We start from the raw sequence: 25,513 nt of genomic DNA on the forward strand, positions 1-25,513 counted from the left end.
AGAGTTCCTGGACCAGGAAAGGGTGTGACTAGGTTCCTTCTGAATCACTCAAGGGCAAGCACACCTTGCCTCAAGGAATGTTCCATTTTTTCCAGAGACAGCCTAGTCTGATATCACATGATGAAAACACTTTCTTCCTATTAATAGCACTTTTGAATCCTCTCCTGGAAAATCTATAAGCCTAGCATTATCAAATCAAAGAACTCTTCCTAGCTCCATTTTCGCCAGAAAGGCTCCCCATGAACTGGAATGTCTCCGTCTGAGTCATTTGGGATGAATGGTGCTATTCTTGAACACGCTGTTTCCGATCTCCAAATTTATCTCTTGATGGAAGTGAGTGTGTGGGTGCATGTATACATGTGTTCCCCCACCACGTGATTGTTAGTGGCTTAGAGAGTTGGAGGTGGCAGAAAGAATATCTGAGTTTAGAAAGGAGAGGAGAGGCTAAAATGATACCAGAGAAATATCTGAAGACAGAAGGACGGATCAAGAGAAGACAAAGAGGAGGCACAAAATTCTCCTGGAATGCAGAAGCACAGAATGTTCTCTTATGCTAGTGTTGGGAGGAAGGTTTGTGGTGCCTAATGCTTTTTAAAATATGGAGGGTCCTCTTTAGAAAGGAAAATACAAAACGAGTACAGAATTTGGTATAGGGCTTTGGATGAAATCCAAAAGTCCCAAAGCTTATGTATCATTAGCCTCAGGGCGAATTCTGTCTCTAATGTGAATTAAGGCCAACATCCACCTTCTAGTTATATGATTAATATCAATCACTCCTATTCCCCAATAATGTGATTTGAGCTAAAATATCTGAATCATGTATATATTAACATATTTCTTCTTTTTATTTTTTTTTTTAATTTTTGAAGTAATCTCTACACCCAAGGTGGGGTTTGAAATCACGACCCTGAGATCAAGTGCCCCATGCTCTACCAATTGAGCCAGCCAGGTGCCCCTATTTCTTCTTTAATAGTATATATTATACTATACATATAACATATATATTATATAATAATATAAATATAATATATTTTAATATTTATTAACATTATATGTAAATATATATGTATATTTCATAGGTTCCTAACAGGTCATATTCTGTATATATGACCTGTTAGGAACCTATGAAATAAACTGAAATCTAGTGGGGACACTTTACACATAAAGTAGATTTTTACAAAATTATAAAATGACATTTCTATAACAGTTTATAGCTCAGAACACCCTTTCAGACTTCATTGAATCCTGCTGAGAAACTTGTAAAGAAAATTTTATATTTTCTCCACATTTTACATGAAGGAAGCCAGGCTTGGAGACAAGTGGGAGATTTGCCTGCCCACACAGCTTTGGTGAATGGAGGAGGTGGCCAGACAGGGGCTCCCCACTTACCAGAGCTGATGGGGTCACATGCAACTGGCAAACACTTCTGCATACTGGGCCTAGAGCAAGGTGCAGGGCTGGTAGGAGGGTGGGCAGGGGAGAAGAGAAGAGAGTCCATCAGAACTGCCTGCATCACACTGTCTCTCCTACCTGTCTCTCTCCATCTCCATCTCCCTTAGATTTCTCGGCTCCAAGGTCAGCAGGCAGAACAGTAAGTACTAGACTTCATAGTTAGGGCCAGCAGGAAACAGGTCTGGTGGTGAATTGCGAAGTGCTTTCAGACCCGGAGCTTGTCTATTTCTGCAGGTAGACGCCCATCCCTGAAGCTTGCTATCCTCCTCAGAGCCAAACTCTTGAGTTCTCATCATAAACTCACAAGGGGAGAAAAGTCCACATCTTGGTCTTTGGACTCTGAATGTAAGCCCCGCCCCCATCTCCAAACTGTTTACAGGAGACTTTTTTTTCCAGTTCAAAATGAAAATAATTATGCTGAGTCCCAAGGGAGTAGCAGGCTCCTACTGCAGGACAGCGTGGTTAGTCTGAGTGTTTCCAGCCTGCCCTCTTTGCCCCACAGCTGGAGAGCTTTCTGGCTTAGCCTTGTGCTATTTCTTTCCCTCTCCCATCCTCTAAGAAGGAAGGTATCTTTAAGTGGTCAGATTTCATAGCAAAGAGCTGAAAAAGAGGAAGGAGCCTGGAGAGGAAAGGGACAGGGGTATCTGTGCGGTATGAGGACAATGAGGAGAAGAAAAGTAAGACTCAAAACACAATTTACGGAGGGCTTTATAATAACTGAGAAATATTCACAAAGGATTGCATTTCCTTAAATTATTTTTAACTGTATGGAATGGGTCCTTTTTTAAGTTCGGTGCTGCCCTGGACGGAGTCCCGTGGGCTGTAGCTTTATAAGCATCACACCTACAACCTAGAATCTTGATTAATTCATAGAACAGTGATGGGAAAAACCGTGAGAAACGATGCACTGCTTATGGGCAACTTAAATGTTAGGATCTCACCATATTTGAGATCAGCAACAGCATAACTCTAATCCTAAAATTAGATGAGGACCGAATTTTGAAAGATGTTTGCCACATCTGCAGCTGGTCTCGGGTTACTCATCATGGGCCTTGTTAAAAACATCATCTTAGAGACTTTGCAAATCTCATTCCACTCTTGGCTCCCCACAAGCTGTGTACCCCACCCCCTTGCCCATCCAGTCGGGAGCCCTACAAACACCCATCCCCCAATACACACCTTCTCTGCTAACTCAGGCTCGATGAGGAATGGCTAGAAAATTGAGGAAAAAGGATGGAACAGTAGTAGGAAAACTGCAATCCTGTATTTCCTTGTTGCCAAGTGCTACCCTTACAAAATTGTGGTAGACTGGGAGATTTTCTTTTTCTTTCACCAGGAAAAGAAACAGTGGATTTAAAATCTACTGGGCAGGGTGCCTGGGTGGCTCAGTGCGTTAAAGCCTTTGCCTTCAGCTCAGGTCATGATCCCAGGGTCCTGGGTTCGAGCCCCACATCAGGCTCTCTGCTCCACGGGGAGCCTCCTTCTTCCTTTCTCTCTGTCGGCCTCTCTGCCTACTACTTGTGATCTCTGTCTGTCAAATAAATAAATAAATAATCTTAAAAAAAAAATAAAATCTACTGGGCAGCAGCTCCAAAGATGTACCAAGTTTCTCTAGGAGCAAGTCCTCCATGTTATTTCCTGGGGCAGTACAAAGCATTCTTTTTTTTTTTTTTTAAAGATTTTATTTATTTATTTGACAGAGAGATCACAAGCAGGCAGAGAGGCAGGCAGAGAGAGAGGAGGAAGCAGGCTCCCTGCTGAGCAGACAGCCCGATGTGGGGCTCGATCCCAGGACTCTGAGATCATGAGAGCTGAAGGCATCGCCTTAACCCACTGAGCCACCCAGGCGCCCCTGCCAAAGCATTCTTTTAAAAAAAAATCTCTAATATGATTATCTAACAGACAGCATTTTTGACCATTGTTATTGATTTATGATGGTACCAACCCAATAGGTCATCCACCTGAGAGTTATAATTGGTAGAAGGAAAGAACAAGCCACGGTTATTGCTGTGGTTTCGAAAATGTGCTTAAGAAAATCTCTGTTCCTTATGCTCTGTTTAAAAAAGTATACAGTGCAGGAAAATGGCTTATCTACTTAATCATACCTCACTCTGACAGCATTTAAGATGTTAGGAAAGCTCAAAAGTACTAAGCAGCGTATGAAAAATAAAAAGACCCATGCCGGGGCGCCTGGGTGGCTCAGTGGGTTAAGCCTCTGCCTTCGGCTCAGGTCACGATCTCAGGGTCCTGGGATCCAGCCCCACATGATCTCAGGGTCCTGGGATCCAGCCCCACATCGGGATCTCTGCTCAGTGGGGAGCTTGCTATTCTCTCTCTGCCTGCCTCTGTCTACTTGTGATCTCTCTCTCTCTGTCAAATAAATAAACACAATCTTTAAAAAAACAAAAACAACAAACCCATGCCTTGGATTTCTGGTTGTCCAGACAAAGGTTCTAGACCCTCAGGCAGTAGATTACCTAAAAATGTTTTTGTGTGTGGTGGAAGGACTTTTATACACACACATTTAACTAGTGTTGTTGTTGTTTTTTATTTAAAGCATTAAAAACACATGGTTCAAAAACCAAACTGTATAGGAATATAAACTAAAAAGAAGTTTCTGCCCTCCTTGCATTTCTCATCCACTCCCCTTTCACATTGCTCTGAGGTAACTATACTTCTTCGTATTTTATTTCAGAAATCTTCTGGGCTTTAAAAAACATCTTTCTCTCTCATTCTCCCCTTTTAAAAACCCGAATGGCATACTTTAAAATACTATTCTGCAATTTGGACATTTTCTATTTAACAGTATATCTTGGACATTTTTTTCAAATTAGCTTTTTTAGAACTAATTTTTTAACCATTTTATTTAATTGAAAAGTAAATGCCTAATGGAGAGGAAGTGAGAGAGAGAGCTGGCTTTAGACAAATATGAAATGATCACTGTAAAGGCTAATTATCTTCCCTCTGGAAGGAGATTAGATGCAGAGAGATTAGATTCATTTTTTTCTCTCTTAGACACACATGAAAGAATTATCATAGCTGGTTAAACAATGACTTGGGTGGACAATTTTATCAGACCAATTAAACACTGAGTACTTTTTAACCCCCTAAAGTATAGAAATTAAGGAGATGGTCTTCTCCAGTGAACAAAGCAATCTCTTTCTTTTAGACCAATGTGACAGTCTCCTGAGAGGCCTTCCCCCTTTTGTCAAACAATTTTATATATGTCAAAGTGCTCCAGAATGGCTGTCACACTTTCCAGTTTTCCCTGGTGAAATTATGGGAGGAGGTAGCAGAAGTTTACTGGCACGCAAATCCATGAGAAATTGGCTGAGGATTGGTCAAATGTGAACGTTTGGCTTATAAGTCCCTGGGGCCTTTAACCACCTCCGCTGCTAAGAATGAGCAGCCTCCTGGCAGGCAGAACATGTATTTTGTTAAAAGTCCCTCCTTCGGGAGATTTCTCCTATACAAACAAGACTGAAGAAAGTTCTCATAGACAAACAGCATACAAGACTGTGGACAAGTAGACAGGAAATGATGTTAAAAGTCAAATTTCACCAGAGGACACTAGAGTCCAATCAGAACCTCAAAATCTCAGAGACAAATAATAAACTTGATACTGAAGGCCAAATCAATAATCAGAGTTGAGTCATTTACCATCATTATTTGCGGAGGTTTAACTATGTGGACACGTTTCCTCACATTCATTGATTTCAGGGCTGGAAAAGCCCTTGGTAATCATCTCTTTTAATAAAAAAACAGACTAAAAAAAGATTTCTGACTTGACTGGGATCACACAGAGCTGGATACTACAACCTACCTCCCTAGTGAATATGCTTAAATGAGTATAAGGACACCATACATGGAAAAGAAGATAGGGTCATCCCTGTTTAAAAAGCAGAACAGCATCACATGGACTTTCGGGCACAACCTGGGTGACATCATTCAAGGGCAGAAGGGCCTCGAATTTGGAAGCTGGAAGAGAGTGATGGAGGCTAGCAGGTAGCCACAGGCCAGAGATGGGGAGGCCAGCCACAGAATGGGAAAGCTGCAGGGTCTGAGGTTCAAGAATTCTGTAGCAGGAGCAAGGCAGGGCAGGTGTGGCAGGAGACTGGGGACCTGATATCTGCTAAGGACAGAGTATTTCCTCTTTCAATTCATTCTGCTCAGCCAGGCATGCATTTAGAGAGAGAGGGGAGAAAGTCAGTTTCCAGGAGCAACTTTTCTTCAGGTTTTCTCTCTCCTAAAGATTCTGCTTGTTAACTCTGGATTTATAGGTAACCGACCCCATAGAATGGTATTAGTTAATGATTGACTGCTGTTTTCTGCTAAGCTGTTATCAGACAGGTTTTTTCCAATTAATTTCATCTTAAAAAGTGTTGCTTAACTCTGGCTGCGCGTTAGAATCCTCTCGGTAGCTTAGGAAAAAATGCTGATGCCAGAGCCTAACCCAGTTAGATTCTGATTTCATTGGTCTGAGGTCTTAGCATTGGTGTGGTTGGAAAAACTCCCCAGGTAATTCTAATAGGTAGCTAGGGTTGGAATCATTGATTCAAAACACCAGGAAAAGTTTCAATCAACCAGCCAATTGTTTTCAAACAATTACAATAGCATTGTTTTCTTCACATCTGACAATGCGATTAATTTAAAAAAACACAATAATTTGTAGAACATACAGTCATCACAGGACTTTTTCATTACCTATTCATTTTTGCTAAGGAAAGTCAACATATGGTTGAATTCAGCAGTAAAGCTGAAACCGATGGTTTTACTGAATCTTGTCTCCATTATCTTCTGTGTCCAACTTACATCATAAAGCTTTGATATAGTATCACTCCTCTTGATTTTTATGTTTAAGATATCTGGGCAGCCAAGGAGGCTTGGTACTTATCAGAGATTGCAGGACAGTTTGTCATCATGGGTCTTTCTGTGCTATGGAAATTCAGCAGAGAAATCAGTGTGGGCTAATATGGAATTCCTTGCTGCTTTGGGGGCCCTCTCACTTTTATCTAAGCAGAAGGTTAAAATTATTGCCTTCCTTTTCTTGTGTCTTACCTCATTTTTCCCCCCTTCCCTTCTAAAACATTACAGAATGCAGGAGACAGAAGTAGCAAGTAGCATATAAAACTGAGAGTGTAATTTAAAGACCATTTAGTTCAACCACCATCTGAGACCAGGAGAGCTCCCCCAGATCACACACTAGATCACGGAGCTGGACCTGGAACCAGGGACCTGACTCCCAAGCCATATTCGGTTCAACATACCAGCTGGACTTCCAAAATAGCTCAAAGATTTTGGGGTTGGGGGAGGCTTGTCAGACTAGATCCCTTCTACTTCACTGATGACTTACTTTTTTGACGTCTTCTCACACCCATCTTACTTAATTCGGGACACGATAGCTTCTGAATTTTGCTCCCTTCTTCCTCGCTAGTTAGAGCCCTGTGCCAATACTTGTGTGTTTCTCACTGTTACATGCTCCTGGATGTGTATTTGTTGAATACCTGCTGTCGTCAAAAGTCACAAGGTTCTGAGAGTAAATATCAACACAGAGGACGGCCCTGCTCTGGGGCTAGACCCCAGGAACCAGCGTGTTGGGTTGCATTTCCCGGCTCTCCTGGTCTGGGTCTCTGAGGGCAACTCAGGCCCCGGGAGGAGGGGGTTTCAGGCTGGATGTAAGGAGTCGGCCGGGCTTTCCTCAGGGCTGGTGAAAGTAGTTAATAACCCTCTGGTATGGGAGGGAAGATCCCACGAAGAGAGCTTCTGCTCCAGAAGTTACACGGCATGAGGACAGCTGGCCAGGCTGTCTCAGCCAAGCCAGCCCTCGCCTCTGGAGGGAAGGCGGGCCCGTCAAGGGGCGGGGCCTAGGAAGAGCCGAAGGAGGGCCGGGGGTGGAGGAGAGCAGGGAGGAAGAGCCTGGGGGAGGAGCTAGGAGGAGAAACCCGGGAGAAGCTGGAGGGCGGCGGGAAACGGCGGAAAGGGACACGGAAAGGAGAAAGAGGCGCGCGGAGGCGACAGGGAGGAGGAGGAGCCTGGTTGAAGCCGGGGAGGAGCCACGGAAGGGGGTGGGGCCGGGAGCTGTGCCAGGGGCGGAGCCGGGCAAGGGGCGGAGCTGGGGGAGAGGCCTCTAAGGCCGCCGCCGCTGCCGCCGCCGCCGCCGCCGCCGCCGCCGCCGGTGCGCGTTCTCCTCCCGCGGGCCTGGCCGCTGGGGCGCTCCCTCAGTCGCTGTTCCTCGAGGCGCGGGCTCCGGCGGCCCCGGCCGACTAGGACGCCCCGAGCGCCCCCCGCGGGCAGCCGCCGCCGCCGGGACCGGGGGCCGCGGAGACAGGGGCGCGCCTGGCCGCCGCCGCCTCCTCCCTCGGAGCCCGGGGCCGGCATGGAGCTCTTCCAAGCCAAGGACCACTACATCCTGCAGCAGGGCGAGCGCGCGCTGTGGTGCAGCCGCCGCGACGGCGGCCTCCAGCTCCGACCCGGTGAGGCTGGCGGCGCGGGATGGCCCTAGGCCGGGCCCGGCGCGGCGGAGCCGGGCGGGGCGGGGGACGAGGAGGGGGCGCGGCCGCCCCTCAGCGCGGGCAGCCGGGCGGGCGGGCGCCGCCTGCGGCCCAGGCGCCCGGGGCGGGGTGGGGCGGGGCGGGCGCGAGCCGAGGCGCTCGAGCTGTCATTATTTCCTGACGGGAGGGAGCGCCTGTCTCGCCTCTGCCGCTCCGCGGGGGACAAAGGGCCGGCGACCCTCGTTCCTCCGAGCGCGCCTCGGCGTTGAGATCCGCTCTGCTGCCCGGGAGAGCGGACCGGAGCCGAGCCGGAAAGTTCGGGTGAGGGGCGCCTGGCCTTAAAGGCCTCTTCCACTCCGGAGCGGCTCTGGCACGTCCTTTGAGACAAGTTCTGGGTTCGAATCATGGCCCGATCTTGGGCCAGAAACGATCGCGCCGGTTCAGTGGAACGTCCTGCAGGAGGGTCACTCCCTGTTGACATCTGTGTGTTTCTGGTCCCTTCTTGTTAGAGGTGTGACTTCGTTCTGGTTACCTCATAGGCACCCGATTTTAAAGCTCCTTTTCTTTGACTTTAGTATTACAACTGAACTGCGTTGTAATGTTGAACTTTTAATACTTTCGTATGACTCAGTATTGTCATACAGGATGTATCGTGGGGCCGTGTCTGGGTGTCGCGTAAGCTGGTAGGAGATGCCTAGGTCTGCCCGGATTAGTCTGCGTGAGGAAAACTAGTTGACCTCGGTGAGTCAGACAGCAGCCCCTGCCCTCAGAGAGCGGACAAGGGTCCAGGAGGCGGCTTCCTTTGTGGGGGGGACTCGGTAGCACCTCCCCGTTTGAGGTTGCCTGTTCCTTTTCCTCATCACCTCAGAGAGCTTTCACTTTAGAAGTGCGAGAACAGAGTTCTAAAGAAATAGCCAGAACATTTAAAATTTATGTGTGATTCTTGTGTGTGAGGTAGACAAGGATTACATGGTATGAATTGAAAAGTAGAGAAAGTCCAAATGAGCATTGCTTATCACAGCTGTTCCTGTGTATAAGATGGTGTCCAGGGACCTTTTCCCTTAATGTATTATTCCCAGTCCCCACAACAGCCTTACCGAAGCAAGTGGTGGCATCCTCTTTTTCAGGTGAGAAGACAGGTGTGAAGCTTGAGTAACTTGCCTGAGCTCACAGAGAGAGCCTCCAGAACACTTTCTGGCAGGTTCTCTGGCTTTCCTAAGAAGACCTAGTTGATTTGTGAGAGCGGTGAAGGAAAACTTGTTATTTTTCCCAAGGCTCTGGGTGTATTTTCTAGCTATTACATTTTATTTCCTCTATTCAGAATGGAAGAGAAATGATTACACCCAGAGAACGTCCCTGATGATCTTGGGACCAGAGTCGTTGTAGATAGGATAATTGTGACCAGTCTCCAGTCCTTCTGTTCTCTGTTTTTCCTGATTTGACCACTTGCCTGGCACACCCCCCCCCCACCACCACCCTGCTCCCAGGTTGGGGTAAGGTTTCAAATGTTCCTTGGGGAAAGGTAGATTGCAAAATTCTCCAGGCTGCCAATGAGCCAACTCTTTAGACTCTTAGGGCTTGACGATTACAGCTGCCCGGAACTTGAGATCATCTCCAGTTCATTGGACAGAACACTTTTCTGTGCCTCATTTCCTCAACTATAAAATGAGAGTTGGGCTTTTGAGTCCTTGTACATCACAGAAATGTTTTTTAAAACAATACCAACAACAACAACAAAAAACCAAAACCAGCTGGGGCGCCTGGGGGGCTCAGTGGGTTAAAGCCTCTGCCTTCAGCTCAGGCCATGATCCCAGGGTCCTGGGATCAAGCCCCGCATCGAGCCCCGCATGGGGCTCTCTGCTCAGTGGGGAACTTGCTTCCCTTCCTCTCTCTCTGCCTGCCTCTCTGCCTACTTGTGATCTGTATGTCAAATAAATAAATAAATAAATAAAACAAAAACCAATACCAACTTGTTCAGTGTTTGTTCAGTGTACATCTTGGAGGACCAGAATTAATGTATTTTGTAAAGGAACAGGAGCTCTCTAGGCGGTCACCTGTGAATTTGGGCAGTTGATTAAGACATATATAAATAGGGAAGTCTTGGTTTTATTTCCATTTCTAGGGCCACTCTCCTTTCTCTTAGCCTCTAAGATGGACAGAGGTGAACCAAGCTAGTGGATTACATGCAGTGAGGTAAGGTCACAGGAGTCCTCAGAATAGGAGGGGTTTTAAGTGAATTATTTGCCATTTTCTTTGGTTTGTGTTTGTTTCTTGTACCAGGAGTCTCTCCAGTCCTAATGGTTGCTTGGGGATAAATTACTCCCCTCAAGTGAAGTAACTTAGTCAACTCTTCTTGGATGCTGGCTAGCAGCTTTCAGTGGAAGGCTACTGAGACCCATATTTCTGAGCTAAAGAAACTGAGATGAGTCACAGGATTAAGCCTTTAAGGAATATTCACAGGGTTATCTGGGCCTAGGTTTTTGGAGTAAGCCATGTGATTTGTATTACTGTGTATATATCTGAAGTCCATATCAAAAGGCAAATTAAAAATTTTTTTTTCAGAATAAAATGTCTGTAGTCTTTGCAGTTAAGTTTATATCACTTCTGAGGATATAGGAGACCACAGAGAGAAGGAGAACAAAAATCTAGAGGAAGGAAGAGGCCATTATGTTTCTGAAGTAACAGTCTGTTTTGATCTTTAGGTGTTCAAGGGTACCCAGTGAGTAAGGGGTCCCATGCATTAAACTTCACCAAATAGTTTTTCCTATGCACTGCTCAAGATCCTTTCTAAGGAATGGCTATTAATAATGGTATTTTAATTGGATAAGTGCTTTTCAGATCTCTTTCTATAGGATCATTTAATATTGTTTTCATTTTATTAGATCTTTTCCCTCTGCTTTCACGGACAGTTTTGCTGTTGTTTGTAATGACAGCATTTAAAATCTCATTGCTTCCTATTGGCTATTTAACTGAATAGATTACTGACCAAGTCCTTTTCTTTTCCAAAGGGCAGTATTATATAAAACAAAAAAACGCTGTGGGCGTAGTGGTTTTTGTTTGTGGTTATTGAACAACCTGAAACAGTACTTTTCTTTTTCCTAGAGACATCAGAAGAATCACTATTGATATTTAAAGTTAAAATGATCATTTCCTGAGCCTGGAATGCTTTCAGCCCCTTTGCCTGCCTAATTTGTTAGGCACAGCTCAGATACTCTGCTCACCCTAGCCCACGTTCCTGGAGTAGAATTATTGGTCACTTTTATCGTGTTTCCAGGTGCTTTTTATGTCTAGTGCACACTTCTCTTATAGCCCATAATGCATCATCATATGAAAATAGTTTGCTTGCTTCTTCCCTAGTGGACAGTGCATTCCCCAAGGCAAGAACCGTACTTACTCATCTTGGTGTCTGGACTTTAGAGTAATTAGGACGAGGAAGGTCTTTTTGGTTGAGCTGAGGTAAAGTGCAAGTTTTTTTCTCCGTAATATCATTGCCATAAAAATAGGATGTTGTGTTATGCTTAATATTAATTTTAGGCCCTGTTTTAGAATATCTTCTAATTGGGGCAGAAAATCTCTGTCCAGCTGGGTGAGGAAGTAAATATGAGGAAAGTGAATTTCCACTTGTGTTTTTTTTCTATCTGATTTAGCATCACCTTTTTTTTTTTTTTAAGTCTTTGTGGTAGTATTCCTTCCTTTGTGATAGTATTCCTTCTCTTCTTTAACATTATTTAAATTTTTAAAATTTTTTCTTCTAGCTAAACACTTGAGTACTGTTATTTTTTTCTTGGTCTTTCCAGTTTCTTAAGGGTAGTGAGGAGTCTGCATTCATACCTAACAACTGCTTTTTGGTGGATGCTTATGTCTTTTGCAGGGTAATGACTACCAGAGATTGTTTTATTTTCTACTAGGAAAAATGATAAAGCTCTGTGTGAATATTCAGTAATCTCCTAAGAGTGGTGTTTTACTATCTGAGAATAAAGATTATAATTTAAAGACTTAAAAAGGACTATAATACAGTCTACTATTGGGGAAGGGTGATATAGTCTTATCTCTTTAGTCTTAAAATTGCTTCCACTAAGTCCTTGTGGCTTTGTCTGATATGATGGCGTCATGTAATTTCCTGCTGAGTATTGCTTCGTTCTATTCTGAGACTGACCATAAAAAGATGGCAAAGCATCTGTCATATACATAACATTCATAAGCATGTAAACTATATTTATAGATATGATACTCTAAATGATGAATACCAGAGAACATTTTTTTGGAGGGGATAGTAGCTCTCAGTTAGAATTCACAGAAACCTTAAAAAGTGTTCCTGTTCTTCTTAGAGATTTTTGTGTGTGTGTGTGTGTGTGAAAATTATTTTTAGTATGTCATATGAAGTTAACTTCTTTTGAATGAGAAATTATAATTATGGAATTAAAATCCACATAGAACTTTTATCTCTTTTGAAGAATCCTATGAAACTAGATTCAGTTTATTTAGAGTTTTCAGTGTCATTTGGTATTTACTTTGGAAAAAAATGATTTTGAACTTTATCTTTTTTTTTTTTTTGAAGATTTTATTTATTTGTCAGAGAGCAAAAGAGCAATTGAGCACAAGCAGGGAGAGCAGCAGGCAGAGGGAGAAGAAGGCTCCCCACTGAGCTGGGAGCCTGCTGTGGGACTTGATCCCAGAACCCTGGGATCATGACCTGAGCTGAAGGCAGACACTTAACCAACTGAGCCACCCATGCATCCCTGAACTTTATCTTTTAAAAAAAATCATGTTTTCTAAAAATCACAAATTACCATGCCAAACATAACAGGGCATTTTAATTTATTTTTTAAGATTTTATTTACTTATTTGAGAGAGAGAGAAAGAGTGTGTGAGAGCATGAGTAGAGTGAGGGGCAGAGGGAGAAGCAGACTCCCTGCTGAGCAAGGAGCCTGATCCCAGGACCCTGAGATGGTGACCTGAGCCCAGGTGCTGTAGGGCATTTTAATTTAAAAATTGATTATTTGGGCGCCTGGGAGGCTCTGTTGAGTGACTCATTCTTGATTTCAGCCCAGGTCATGATCTTGGGATTGTGGGATCAAGTCCTGCGCTCAACTGAGGAGTCTGCTTGTCCCTTTCCCTCTGCCCTTCCCCCTGCTAGTGTGCATAGGTGTGTGCTTGCACTCACTCTCTCTCTAGAATAAATAATTAAAAACTTTTTAAAAAACTGATTATTAAATCTATTGTAAAAATCTTTTTAACCATTTGGTTGAATAACTAGGTTTTTCTCCTGGTGTCTTTGGTCTTCCTTTGAATTGCTTAGCAGTTTTATACCCCAAACCACTTTTCTCCCATATTTTATATATTATATTTTATATCAATATTTTATATTTCTAACAGGCTAGTAGTTAGGTTGATTGTACATTTGTTTTTAATGAACATTGATGCATGCAAAGTAGAAAAGACCCCTCTTTCTAAATTAACTCCCCACTTCTTTAGCTTCAAAAAAATAGTCTAAAGTGAATGATGACATTTGCAATCAAGTAGTACAGATTTGGAGAAGTTTTTATGCATATTTTGTTGTCTACTTTGTCAACCGAGTTTAATAGTAGTAATAGCAACAGCTTTTATGTATTGAGCATTTTTCTGAATCAGATACTGTTCTAAGCCCTTGATAGGTTCTATTTCATTTCATCCCCACAATAAACATCAGGAGGAGAGTTTTGTTATCCTCATTTTCTAAGTGAGGAAGCTGAGGCACAAAGAAGTAACATGTCCAGATTCACAGAGTAAGAGGATGAGGCTTCTAATTCAGTATATGACTCCAAAGCCAAATTTTCCTCAATAATGACAAAAGCATTTTTACAAACCTTTCTACTTTCTTTTCTTTCTTTTTTTTTTTTTTTTTCCCTGTTTGGTTCTTTTTTGTTTTTTTTTTTTTTTTTTACCTTTCTACTTTCTTGACTACAGTTACAGGATTTATATTTTTATGGGTAATACCTGAAATATATCTTTAGCTATCATAATCATTATAGGGCAGCATATGGAGAAAATAAAAAAGCCTCAAATGTCAAAGCATGCATATTGAGAAAGGATCTATATGGAATGAAAGGCTGATAACGGGACTACTGGTTGGTTCTTTGACCCTACCCCTGCCCTGACCCCTTGTTGCTAAATTAGTTTATGTAGTTGCAGAGAATGTTGTTCTAGAATAGATTGCCAAGTGCTTTTTCCAAGTTATGGTCAGTTGATCAGGTTTCCCTTAAGTTTTCAGAACATCTGCAGTTTGGGAAGGGAATAGATACAGGGTAGATCTTGGAGCAGAAACATTGATATGTACTGACTGGGAACTAGTTCAGCCAATGATGAGCAACCTGAAGCCTTTAGCAGTCTATCAAGAGTCCCAGATCCAATTTCACAGGCATCCTTGCAGAGCACATAAAGCAGAGAGGGAGTGGAAGAGAGAGGTCTCCAGGAAAACCACCTTTAAAGCGGGCTAGAACTTTTGTAGAATCACTGGTTCCTAGATGCTTATGTTCTCAGGCCTGAGCCAGCAGATGCCAGGACTTTCCAAAGGCTGGAGTTAGAGAAGAGGCAGTGTCGAGGCCTTGTAGGCTAGAGCATTTAGGTGCCAGAGACCAGGGAGCCCTGACAGCTTGGTGTTTCAGAAATTCGGATGCATTCATGCAGCTCCCGGATGCCCAGCACCATGACTCCCCTTTGTCCTAACTGCCTACCTCAGCCCCAGTAAAGAAAAGGCAGTATAGGGACGCCTGGGTGGCTCAGTTGGTTGGACGACTGCCTTCGGCTCAGGTCATGATCCTGGAGTCCCGGGATCGAGTCCCGCATCGGGCTCCCAGCTCCATGGGGAGTCTGCTTCTCCCTCTGACCTTCTCCTCGCTCATGCTCTCTCTCACTGTCTCTCTCTCAAATAAATAAATAAAATCTTAAAAAAAAAAAAAAGAAAAAAAAGAAAAGGCAGTATAGATGTATCACCATTTCCCTAGCACCTGGCCCATAGCAGGTCTTCTGTAAAAATCATATTGAATGAATTGAAATGATTCTAGTCCCTGGTCGACCCTGCATATCTTCAGCAGCAAAGGGTCTGTTGGGAGGATTAAACCGAGAGTATAAGAATAGAAGACCAGAACACTGCCTCTCTTGCCAACCAAAACCAAAACCAAAACAAAAACAAAAAACCAAAACCCATTCTTGTGGTCATTTTACTCATAAAGGGAGGAAATCTAACTTTTAAGTCTGGGATTCAATAAATCTCTTCTCGTTTTGAATGAAAATAAATGGGATACAAAGACATTTTTATTTTTCTTGAACTGGCCCTTATGCAAAACAAAACAAAAAAATCACTTGTTGCTGAATTTATAACAAAATTAGGTGACCTATTTGCAGATAGATACTAGACTATTGGAAGATCAGACTAGTTTTGCCATTGGTTGGGTGGTTTGGTGTGGTTTCATGGGGATTTAAACGTGTTAGATCTTTGTAAGCTATATTACTATCTTTGTACGAATAAACTGCAAACTGGTCTATTTCTGTTCAAATGTTTTAAAATATAACCTTTAAAAATTTAGTCTTGCAAACACAAGCCCTGAGAAGTAACAGCAATGTCCTAGAACCTCTAACAAATAATTACTCGTTAGCTAGCCTAAGTTATAATCCTTATGTATTAACTGACCATATTGAGCTGAGAAGAACATTTGGAGTATATTTAACAAAATAGAGAAATAATACATGTTAAAAATTATCAGTAGCTGTTGATAATGTTAAGTAGTATTTTAGAATTGATGATAAACACCAAACATTTAGCATTGTAGTACTATCACAACACATACTGGTAGGATCTTAATTAAATCCCATGCTCTGTTAGGATGACTCATTTTCCGGTTGCTGTGAGACCCTTACAGAAACTGCTCTCATTCACAAAAAAAGCATCCACTCCTGCCTGCTTTCTTTGGTAAGGCTGGTTGAATGAAATACAGGTTGATTTTAGGTCTGTGTTCCTTGTTTTTTCTTTTAAGTTGATTCATTTTATTTCAGAATCCTGCATTTCTATAACTTGATAGTGGGATATTTAAAAGTACATTTTCTTTATGAATCTTTTTTTTTTTTTTGAAACAACTTTTCACTTACATTGAACTTCAAATTTCACAGTTTCTGCAGTGGTCAATATATACAATTTGAAAAAGTCACAAGATCTGAAATAATTGGGAAATTTTAAACCCTGCCTTAATGCTTTTAGTTTTAGTATAAAACTAAATATCAGTATAATATCACTAATGCTCCTGAATATCATTATGCATTGTTTTTATGCCAGGTGTATACATTCTTCTCGCTACTTCAGGCACATAGACCCCCTGCACCCTCAGGGTGCAGAAGTTGTTGAGCAGAGTCATAGTTTGCTGCTCTTCCTCCTGGGCCCCTGTGTTTCCTGACTCCAGGATTCATTTCTAGCAGCTATTTCATTTGTTCCCCTTTATCTCTTTCCAGTGCACATCTCCCTTGACTTATGATGGAGTCGCATCCTGATAACCCATTGTAAGTTGAAAATATCGTTAAGTCAAAAGGTCACTGAATACACCTAGCCTCCCACACATAGCTTAGCCTAGCCTGCCTTGAATGTGCTCAGAACACTTTAGTTAGCCTACAGTTGGGCAAAATCATCTAATGCAAAGCCTATTTTATAGTCAGGTGTTGACCGTCGCCTGTAATTTATTGAATACTGCACTGTAAGTGAAAACAGAATGGTTGTATGGCTACAGAATGGGTGTTCAGTGTGTGGGCTGTTTACCCTTGGGATCACATGGCTGACTGGGAGCTACAGGTAGCCGGGGCTGCCCCGCATTGTGAGCATATGATATTGGCATAACATTAGCCCAGGAAAAAAATCAAAATTTAAAATTCAAAATACAGTTTCTACTGCATGAATAGTGCTTCTGCACCATTGTAAAGTCAAAAAGTCAGACCATCAAGAGGGGGGGACCATCTGAACTCCCTTTTTGCAAAGAAGCCACCTCGTTTCCCCCCCTGTAATTTTATGTTCTGTTTCTTTCTCCTTCCAAATTCTACTCAGTCTGAAATTCTGTGAAGTCATTTATTTATTCTTTAAACATTTATTGAGGACCTGTCTACTGGGCATTGTGCCAAAGAAAAAGGTGGCTAGAACACTGTACCTTGTAGCTGAGGCCGTGGTCCAGTGGGGGAGAGACCTACACAGGATTCTAGAGTGACAGATGCTGTGACAGAGCTTAAGGCCCAGTTCTGTTGGGAGGCTTGTGTTGGGTATTAAAATTTGAGGATTTAGTGTTGTCTTTTTTCAAGGTAGTGAAAATCTGTTTTCAAGGTAGTGAAAAATCTGTTTTTCTTCCTAATAAAGAAAATGGGAAGAAAGGTGCTCTTTTTTTTTTTTTTTTATTCTGTAAAGTTTCTTCCAGCTCTAAATAGTAGGGTTGCTTCTGTCTGTAATAGTGGAAAGCCCTGGAAAAATAGCTGTATACACTGGTAGACTTTTAAGGACTTTTTTTCTTGGCAGACATAACTCTTTGTATGCATAATGACTTCATCCTAATTGGGTACTCAAAGAAAGAAAAAAAGGGTTTATGAGAATGAGTAGTGCCTAATGGCCAGACTGAAATCTTACAGGCACTCCCCCTTACCTCCCACTCACAGGGCACTGTGTTTGATCTAGAAGCATCTTCATTTGAGGCCAATTAAAAGGGCAAATTCTAGACCTGATGTGGGTTTGAAGGCCGAGCTTTTCGTTGGGGACATATGGTGGCAGAATAAACAATACAAGCCACCCTCGATGGAAGAAAGTAAGAGTTTTGAACAGAGTTTTGGGAAAGGCTAGGAAATCATTTGAACACCAGCTGGGAGAAAGGTTGCATCTATTTAATTATTGAAGTGTTAATTTTATGCATCTTGGTTGAAAGCTCTAAAATGAGGAAAAGAAATACCAATTGTTAGCTCTGATTTAGCTTTCAGGATCCTATTTCTGAAAGATACATCAAAGAACAGTTTTGGGGAACACAGAAGGTGTGGGGTATATCCCAACCCTTGGGTAATGCATTAGGAGTTTATTATTTGATGATTTTATCTAATCCTTATTTGAACTGACTATGTTGTCAGCTTCTTAAGGTAATGAGTTTGGAAAGTTGTAATTTAAGCTGTACTTGCCTTCATTTATTCTCAAGCCATGTCTTTTAAACATGTGTCTCCTATGCAGTATTCTGAATGCCCTGTGAAGTCCATACCTTCCATAATTTTGTACGTTTCCATTTTCAGCAGGTCCTCCCAGAACCTGATTACATCGTCTGACCTTTCACAAAAGTCTTTTTTATTTTATTGTCCTCTGTTCTTTTTTGAGTTGCATTGGCCTTTTCTTGAGATGTGACAGTTGGGACTTTGCATGTCAGAGAATCATAACAATTTTTAGATTGGTTATTGTAGAGTTTAAAAAGCCATTTCTGATATCCTTCGTGATCATAGTCAAAACTTTGTGGCTCTGTTACTGTACCATAATTAGTTCCCCATCTTAATAGAAAAGTCTAGAAATTCTTAAGATCCCTTTCCTAAGTAGTGTCTCATCTTTTAAATATTCTTAAGGTTATTTTTTTGAAATATTTCTTTATACTAGTTTAGATCAGCTTTTATGCCAACTAACTATGTTATGTGATCTTTATAGAGTTCCTAGTACTTTATTTCATGGGAGTGCTTCCGGGTCCTATATGGCGCAGGCATCATCTAGAATCAAACTGATAGGATAAAATTACTTATGCAGGTTCCACCCAATAACCCACAATCCCTTAGACCAGTAATTCTCAATCTGCTGGTACATTAGAATCACCTGGGGGAGATTAACAAAATACCTGTGCCAGGGCCCCATCCTAACCAGCTGGCTCAGGCTCTCTGAAGGGGTGGGGCCCAGGCATCTGCATTTTCCTTTTTTTTTTTTTTAATTTTTTTTTTTTTAAGATTTTTTTTTATTTATTTATTTGACAGAGAGATCACAAGTAGGCAGAGAGGCAGGCAGAGAGAGAGGAGGAAGCAGGCTCCCTGCCGAGCAGAGAGCCCGATGCGGGGCTCGATCCCAGGACTCTGAGATCATGACCCGAGCTGAAGGCAGCGGCTTAACCCACTGAGCCACCCAGGCGCCCCACATCTGCATTTTCTAAAGCTCCCAGATGATGATCCTGAGAAGCCAGGATCATCAGCAACCATTGAGTTGGAGTTCACCCCACGAAATCACCAGCTGCTGGAACTTCTAAACTGGGTCAGCTCTTTAGCTTGCTGAATGCTGGAAAATAATTACCGTTAGAGAGTTCAAAAAAATATATATCAAACTTTACAATGATAAGATAGTACCTGAGTTGGGACGCCTGGGTGGCTCAGTTGGTTGGGCAGCTGCCTTCGGCTCAGGTCATGATCCCAGCGTCCTGGGATCGAGTCCCACATCGGGCTCCTTGCTCATCAGGGAGCCTGCTTCTCCCTCTGCCTCTGCCTGCCATTCTGTCTGCTTGTGCTTGCTCTCTCTCCCTCTCTCTCTCTGACAAATAAATAAATAAAATCTTTGAAAAAAAAAAAAAAAAAGATAGTACCTGAGTCAAATTATTCCCTAACATGTTTTCCTTGCTTCATTAAATTTTGAGAACTGAAGCGTGAGCTAAGATTGGGAACTTTCAGTTCCTCATGTTAGAAGCCTTGTCCTCATCTGTTTGAATTTGGTGTTGGTGATTGTCTTTTCAGAGCAATAATATCCTTTGTCTTTACCAGGAAATGAAACGTGGTCTGATTATTTATGCATACTCTAGCACCTTTTTTTTTTTTCTTAAAGATACAAGTGAAACTGCCTATAAACTTCAGTAGATGTGTGAGACCCAGGCTTATCTTGGGCTGAGGGAGCGCCAGTCACTCTGAGCTCTTGGAATGAATGACTCATGGGCTGTGCAGGCACACCGTATTTAATCACTTGTTTTCTGTGTAGCAGGAAGAGGAGGGGATGTGAAAATAGAAGCCATGTACTGCCCGATGGGTCTGAAATAAGCGTGGAAATACTGACCTAATGGGTCAAACAATTGAGCTATGACAAAATACCCAAAGACTGGGTATATGTTACTTTAATTATTTCACTAATTTAAATTTGGCATTATTTCTAAAGAGCTGTACTTGAGTAATTTGTAAGCAACTCTACCAGATAAATTTGAAATTCCTAAATTTTAAAACCTATTTGCAAATTTCAAATGTTTCTCTTTCAAATTCGCATGACACATGGGACTGTACTTTTTGAAGGAAAGATTAGGAAGCAATATGTTGGTTGGAGCAGATCCATTACACGGCTGCTCTCTGTGGAAGGATGGTAGAAGCCCACTGGTCACGCTGTCTGCAATGCCATTGTCTTCTGCTTCCAGAGTAGCCGTTAACATTGGTGACAAGGTGTCTGTTACCGAGTGTAGTTGCCACATATGCTCAGACTAATAGCTGTGTGTGTCCTCTGTACCCACAGACTCTGCTAAGGCCACTTCTTATTTCCTTGGTGAAGAGCAACAGGTTAAAAAGGTATATACATTTTGAGGCGAACTGTGTGCAAGGTGCTGTGCCAGGCAGCAGAGTCCCAGCAGTTTAGACAACACCACTTCCTAGGCCTGCCAGTTCCCTTGCCTGTTTAGGACTTCCTCTGTTGTCTTGTCTTGTCTTTACATGGGCCAGGGAAGCTATGTGCCCCTGCTAACCCTTTTAAGATAATTTAAAGTATCCTCGAATTTTCAGGTAAGTCTTCCATTGTGAGAAATTACAACTGCACTATTTATTATATCTATTGAAAGATAAATGCTTTTAGTATTAAAAGCGCCATATTGGAAAAGACGGGTCTTTTGGGGCTTCCTTTAAAAACAGTAAAAATGAGATGTTAGTCTTATTAAATGTCATTGAAGATAAGCAATTGGTAGGAGAAAATCCATTTTCCATTTCAATCTTTCATGTTTACTTTTACTTAATTATTCATTCATTTGGTTCAATAACTATTAAATGAGTCTCTTCTACCAGTGGCAAGTAAAACAGGCATAGAATTAAATAAACTGAAAAGCTGAGACTTAAGTCTCTCCTTTAAGTGGTTAATTGAAACTGTACATTTATTATAATCATTAATATATTAGGAGTTATTTCTACCTTTTATTTATGTTTTCCATTTATTGTGTATATGTGGGAGGTTTTTGTTGTTGTTTTTTCTTTTTCCTACAACTTTCTTTGTCTTTCATTGGACAGCTTAAATTTTCATCAGGTGTCTTTCTGTTGCTGACTAAAAGTTATACATTCTATTTATATTTTTCTGTGGTTTCTCATGATTTAGGACCCAGTACTTATTTTCACATGTATAATATTCGTGTCTTTTCTCTAAGTATATTTTTACCTCCTTTTAGATTTTACCTCTTCTAGAGTCTCCCTCTCTCTTGTGTGTGGAGGATCATAGGAAGGGAGAAAGCTGGCTGTCGTGCTCAGTTTTGCCATTTGGACCCAGATGGGTTACTGGGACGGAGACCAGATGCCTAGTTGGGAGGTGCATCAGAGCTATCGGTCTGTGTTTCATGATTTAAGGGAACAGGATTCTGGGGCATATCTAGACATTGAGATATTTTCATAAAACATCTATTACTCTGAAAGGGCTTTCAGGAATTATGGTCCTGCCATAAGATTTAATAAGTAAAAACATATTGAAGTTTTTTTTCTTCTGTTCTCTTTAACAAAATCCATATGTAAGACCCTTGAAATAAAAATCGTGGAGATATTTGAGTGGTAGAAACCTGGAATTCTAAACACATACACATTTCCCAACTTGAGCTAAAGATTATTGAGTGTGCCAGACGTTGTGTTGGGCACTTGCATAATTTCTCATTTGATGCTTATTACAAACTCTGCAAGTTAGACGGCATTTCCACTTACAGCAGAGGAGCTGTTGCTGAGAGGAGTTCCGGGACTGCAGTGGAGCTGACAGTCTTCACCTGGGCCTCAGAGAGCAGGCAGTACCCTCATTGTGCCCACATCCCCAGACTGTCTAGTCTCTTGGTCCTCACATTCTGTCTCCTATGCAAATCTGCCTCATCTGGATGGAACAGCTCCTGCGTTTACTCTCTGTTGTCCCCCGCCAAGTGGTCCCTGTGTAGTTCTTCAGCCTCCTCCTTACAGCTAGCTCTCCACACCACAGGACCAAACTGTCTGGAGTTCTCCGTGCATTCAGTAAATATTTGCATGCCTTTTATGTGTTGAGCAGCCTGCCAGATGTAGGGCTGACCAGAGCGTTTTTGAACCTGAATGGGGGAGGTCTTGGCCTGGACAAGGGTAGTGGCAGTGGGGTTGGAGAGAAGTGAGACATTCATCAGATATTGAGAAGATCAATAGGACTTGGGGAGGAAGAAAAGCACTTTGGATGTCTCCCAGGTTCTGACTTGTGCAACTGAAATGATGTTGCGGAGCTGAAAACCCTGTACAAATGTGAAATGAGGGTGTTACACTCCAGTACTTTTTGTAGAGAAACTTATGGTGATAGAGGTACATTAAAAAGAATCCTGCACTAAGTGGGAAATGGTGTTCTGATTTTGACAAGCCTTTGTTGCACTGATGTCACAGCCAGCCCTGATGTCTTTATCTGAAATAGACCAAGTGACCGCAACTTTGCCACTGTTAAGTAGTGAACCCTTCTGTGTGATTCAGTGTTAATTACCGGACCTCAACTTCCCTCTCCATTTCCATGCCGTACCTTCATTTGTCCATTTAGCATTTTGGAACCAGCTGTGTACCATGTACTAGGGACATATAACGCTCAATGAGACTAGGTCTTGATGAGCTTCCTGTTCAGTCAGGGAGATAGGGAAGTCAATAATTAGATGCCAGTAATTAGAAACCAGAATAAGGTACCATGATGGAAATACAGGCAAGGTTCAGGAGGGCCACAAAAGACTGCCTGATGAATTCTACTCGGTGGGTGGAGTGGGGAATAGATCAGGGCACACCGGTGACTCTTGTTCTGAGTCTGGAATGAAAAGCAGGCAGAAGTGGGTGGGGAGCAGCATTCCAGACCCAGCGTGCTCACACTTCTGGATGGTTGTAGGAAGGCCAGGATGCTGGGGTGGGGGAACGCAGAAGGAGGGTGGACAGGACCAGCCCATGCAGACTTTTGTTCCAAGGAATTTGGACTTTGTGCCTAAGGCTCTGGGGAGTAGAAGTGATACATTCGGATTAGCAATGTTCATATTTGTCCTTTTCTAATGCCTACTGTATTTGTTTCATGGTATTAATGTTAGACAAACTTGAATTCAGGACAAAGAGCACTATTTAAAAGCAGTTATTACATCCTAGGAAACAGCAGTTCTCCAGAAGGGTATATTAATCCTGAACGTGTATGTGCCTAACAAGGCAGTCTCAAAATCTCAAGCAAAAATTAAGAAGGAGAAATGGAAAAATATACACAAGGTGTGACAGTAAAAAAGAAAAATAAGCCCTCTCTCAAAAACTTTAAAGTTAAGCAGTTGAAAATATTAGCAAGTACATACAAGTGTTGTTCAAAATAATCAACAAAGTTGAAATAATGAGCCCCAAATTTAAATAGCATGTTCAGATGTTTGAGATCCATAATAAGGAGTACTTTTTAAATCATGTCCTGGTGAACATATGGACCTGGAAGCAAGAAAATTTCATGGAACCTTTCTTTTTATCTGGTGCAGTTTTCCAGTTGTCTGTTCTATTCTGTTTCATTGATGTTAATGCTGATCTTGTTATACAAAATAGATTTCATGACCCGCTAATGGATTGACACTTTTCTTGAAAACACCAAGTTTCCAAGCACACATAGAACTTCTAAAAATTGACTTTCTGGATTTCCCTCACCATACCAAGCCTCTGGTGCCCTGCTCTGTCCCCCTCAGTCCTACCTCCCCGCAAAGGAAAGAGATCTTAGACTCCTGTTTTTACGGAGTCAAGGCCATCTGATCTTTTCCTTTGCTGCTTTTCCATTGCTATATTTAGCCTTTCACCTTCCCGACCTGGAAAAGGTAGTGTCATTCCTTTCCGATGGCAGCTTTTACACCTGTACTTTTGACTTCATCATCTTCTGTTTTCCTCCTTGAATATCTCTTCTGCTTCATATTTCTCCTTGATCATCTCATTAGGAACACAGTCTTTTTTTTTTTTTTTTAAAGATTTTATTTATTTATTTGACACATAGAGAGAGAGAGAGAGAGAGTACAAGCAGGAGGAGCAACAGGGAGAGGGAGAACCAGGCTCCCTGCTCAGGAGAGAGCCTGACGTGGGACAGGATCCCAGGATCCTGGAATCATGACCTGAGCCCAAGGCAGAAGCTTAACCACCAGGCACCCCAGGAACTCAGTCTTAATGGGTTCAACTGGCTATCTCTGGACCTCAAAGATTATCTGTGACTATTCTTTTTAGTCTTTAGAGGACAGAACTTGGTCGTCTTGATAGTTTCTTTCTAGTTTTTATTTATTTATTTTTTTAATGATTTTTTTTATTTATTTGACAGACCGATCACAAGTAGGCAGAGAGGCAGGCAGAGAGAGATAAGGGAGGAAGCAGGCTCCCTGCTGAGCAGAGAGCCCGATTCGGGGCTCGATCCCAGCACGCTGGGATCATGACCTGAGCTGAAGGCAGAGGCTTTAACCCACTGAGCCACCCAGGTGCCCCTAGTTTTTATTTTTAAAGTTTTTAATTTTTTGAATGGCTGATGTATTCCCCTGGCCCCAATTGCCAAAGATGGGAAAGAATATTGATTTAGGAGGTTCTCACCCACCTTCACTTTCAGCTGCTGTATACCCTGTCCCTTCTGTTCCTTCTCCCACTCTGGAGAGAAGAGATATTTCAGTGGCATTTTTTATTTTGCTTATTCCCATCCTGTCCTTCCCTGGCTTCCTCTGTGGTGGTTCATGTTAATCTCCTATGCATTCCTCACTTACTGCCCATCCCCCTCCCCTGGGCTATGTAGCTCCAGGTCGTTTTAGGCCTGCTGTTCCTTTCCCTACTCTCAGGCTCTACCTCCTGTCAATGCTGTCAGCCAGTCCGTGGCTGCAGTCTTGTTTTATTTATGCCATTATCTGCCTGTGCTGGCCTCCAGGAAGCACATGCTCATTAGTTTTTTATTCATATCTTCGTAATTGGCCTCAGTTTACTTTTTCCGATCTTATCAATCCACATCTCCACCGCAGTCACTGGTCTTCTGTTCCAGGCAGCTTGCCCCTTTATTTTTATATCTTCTTAGCCCGGTACAGCGCCTGGTTCCTGGCAGGTACTTGCTAAGTGTTTTACCACTGAAGGGACAAAGTTGAGAACAAACTTTGCACTTTCCTCTGCACTATTTTTCTTGCTGCTTTCCTTCTGCATAAAGTTCCACTTCTGTGTAACTGTTTTTGGCTGCTTTACCTCTAACGTTGTCTTCCTCTTCCATGTTTCTGGGCTCATTTGGTACCCAAAAGGTAGAGTCCTCCAACTGTGGTCTGTTCTTCTGAGGTCAGGGTACAGGCTTATGGGTAGTTGGAGCGATTTCCATAGAGGGGCGTCTGTGCTGGTCAATGTTGAGA

General features: G+C 42.4%; 1 protein-coding gene across 1 annotated transcript in view; it reads left to right on the top strand.

The window, feature by feature from the left end:
- The first annotated feature begins 7,611 nt into the window (after positions 1–7,611).
- The window catches only part of INPP5F (inositol polyphosphate-5-phosphatase F), an 83,551-nt gene continuing 65,649 nt past the window's right edge, over positions 7,612–25,513 (top strand). The window contains exon 1 of the mRNA XM_047703560.1: positions 7,612–7,925. Coding sequence (XP_047559516.1) covers positions 7,829–7,925 — 97 coding nt within the window. The 5' untranslated portion in view covers positions 7,612–7,828. The remainder of the gene's footprint in view (positions 7,926–25,513) is intronic.

Source organism: Lutra lutra, chromosome 14 (assembly GCF_902655055.1).
Source record: "Lutra lutra chromosome 14, mLutLut1.2, whole genome shotgun sequence".
Classification (NCBI taxonomy): domain Eukaryota; kingdom Metazoa; phylum Chordata; class Mammalia; order Carnivora; family Mustelidae; genus Lutra; species Lutra lutra.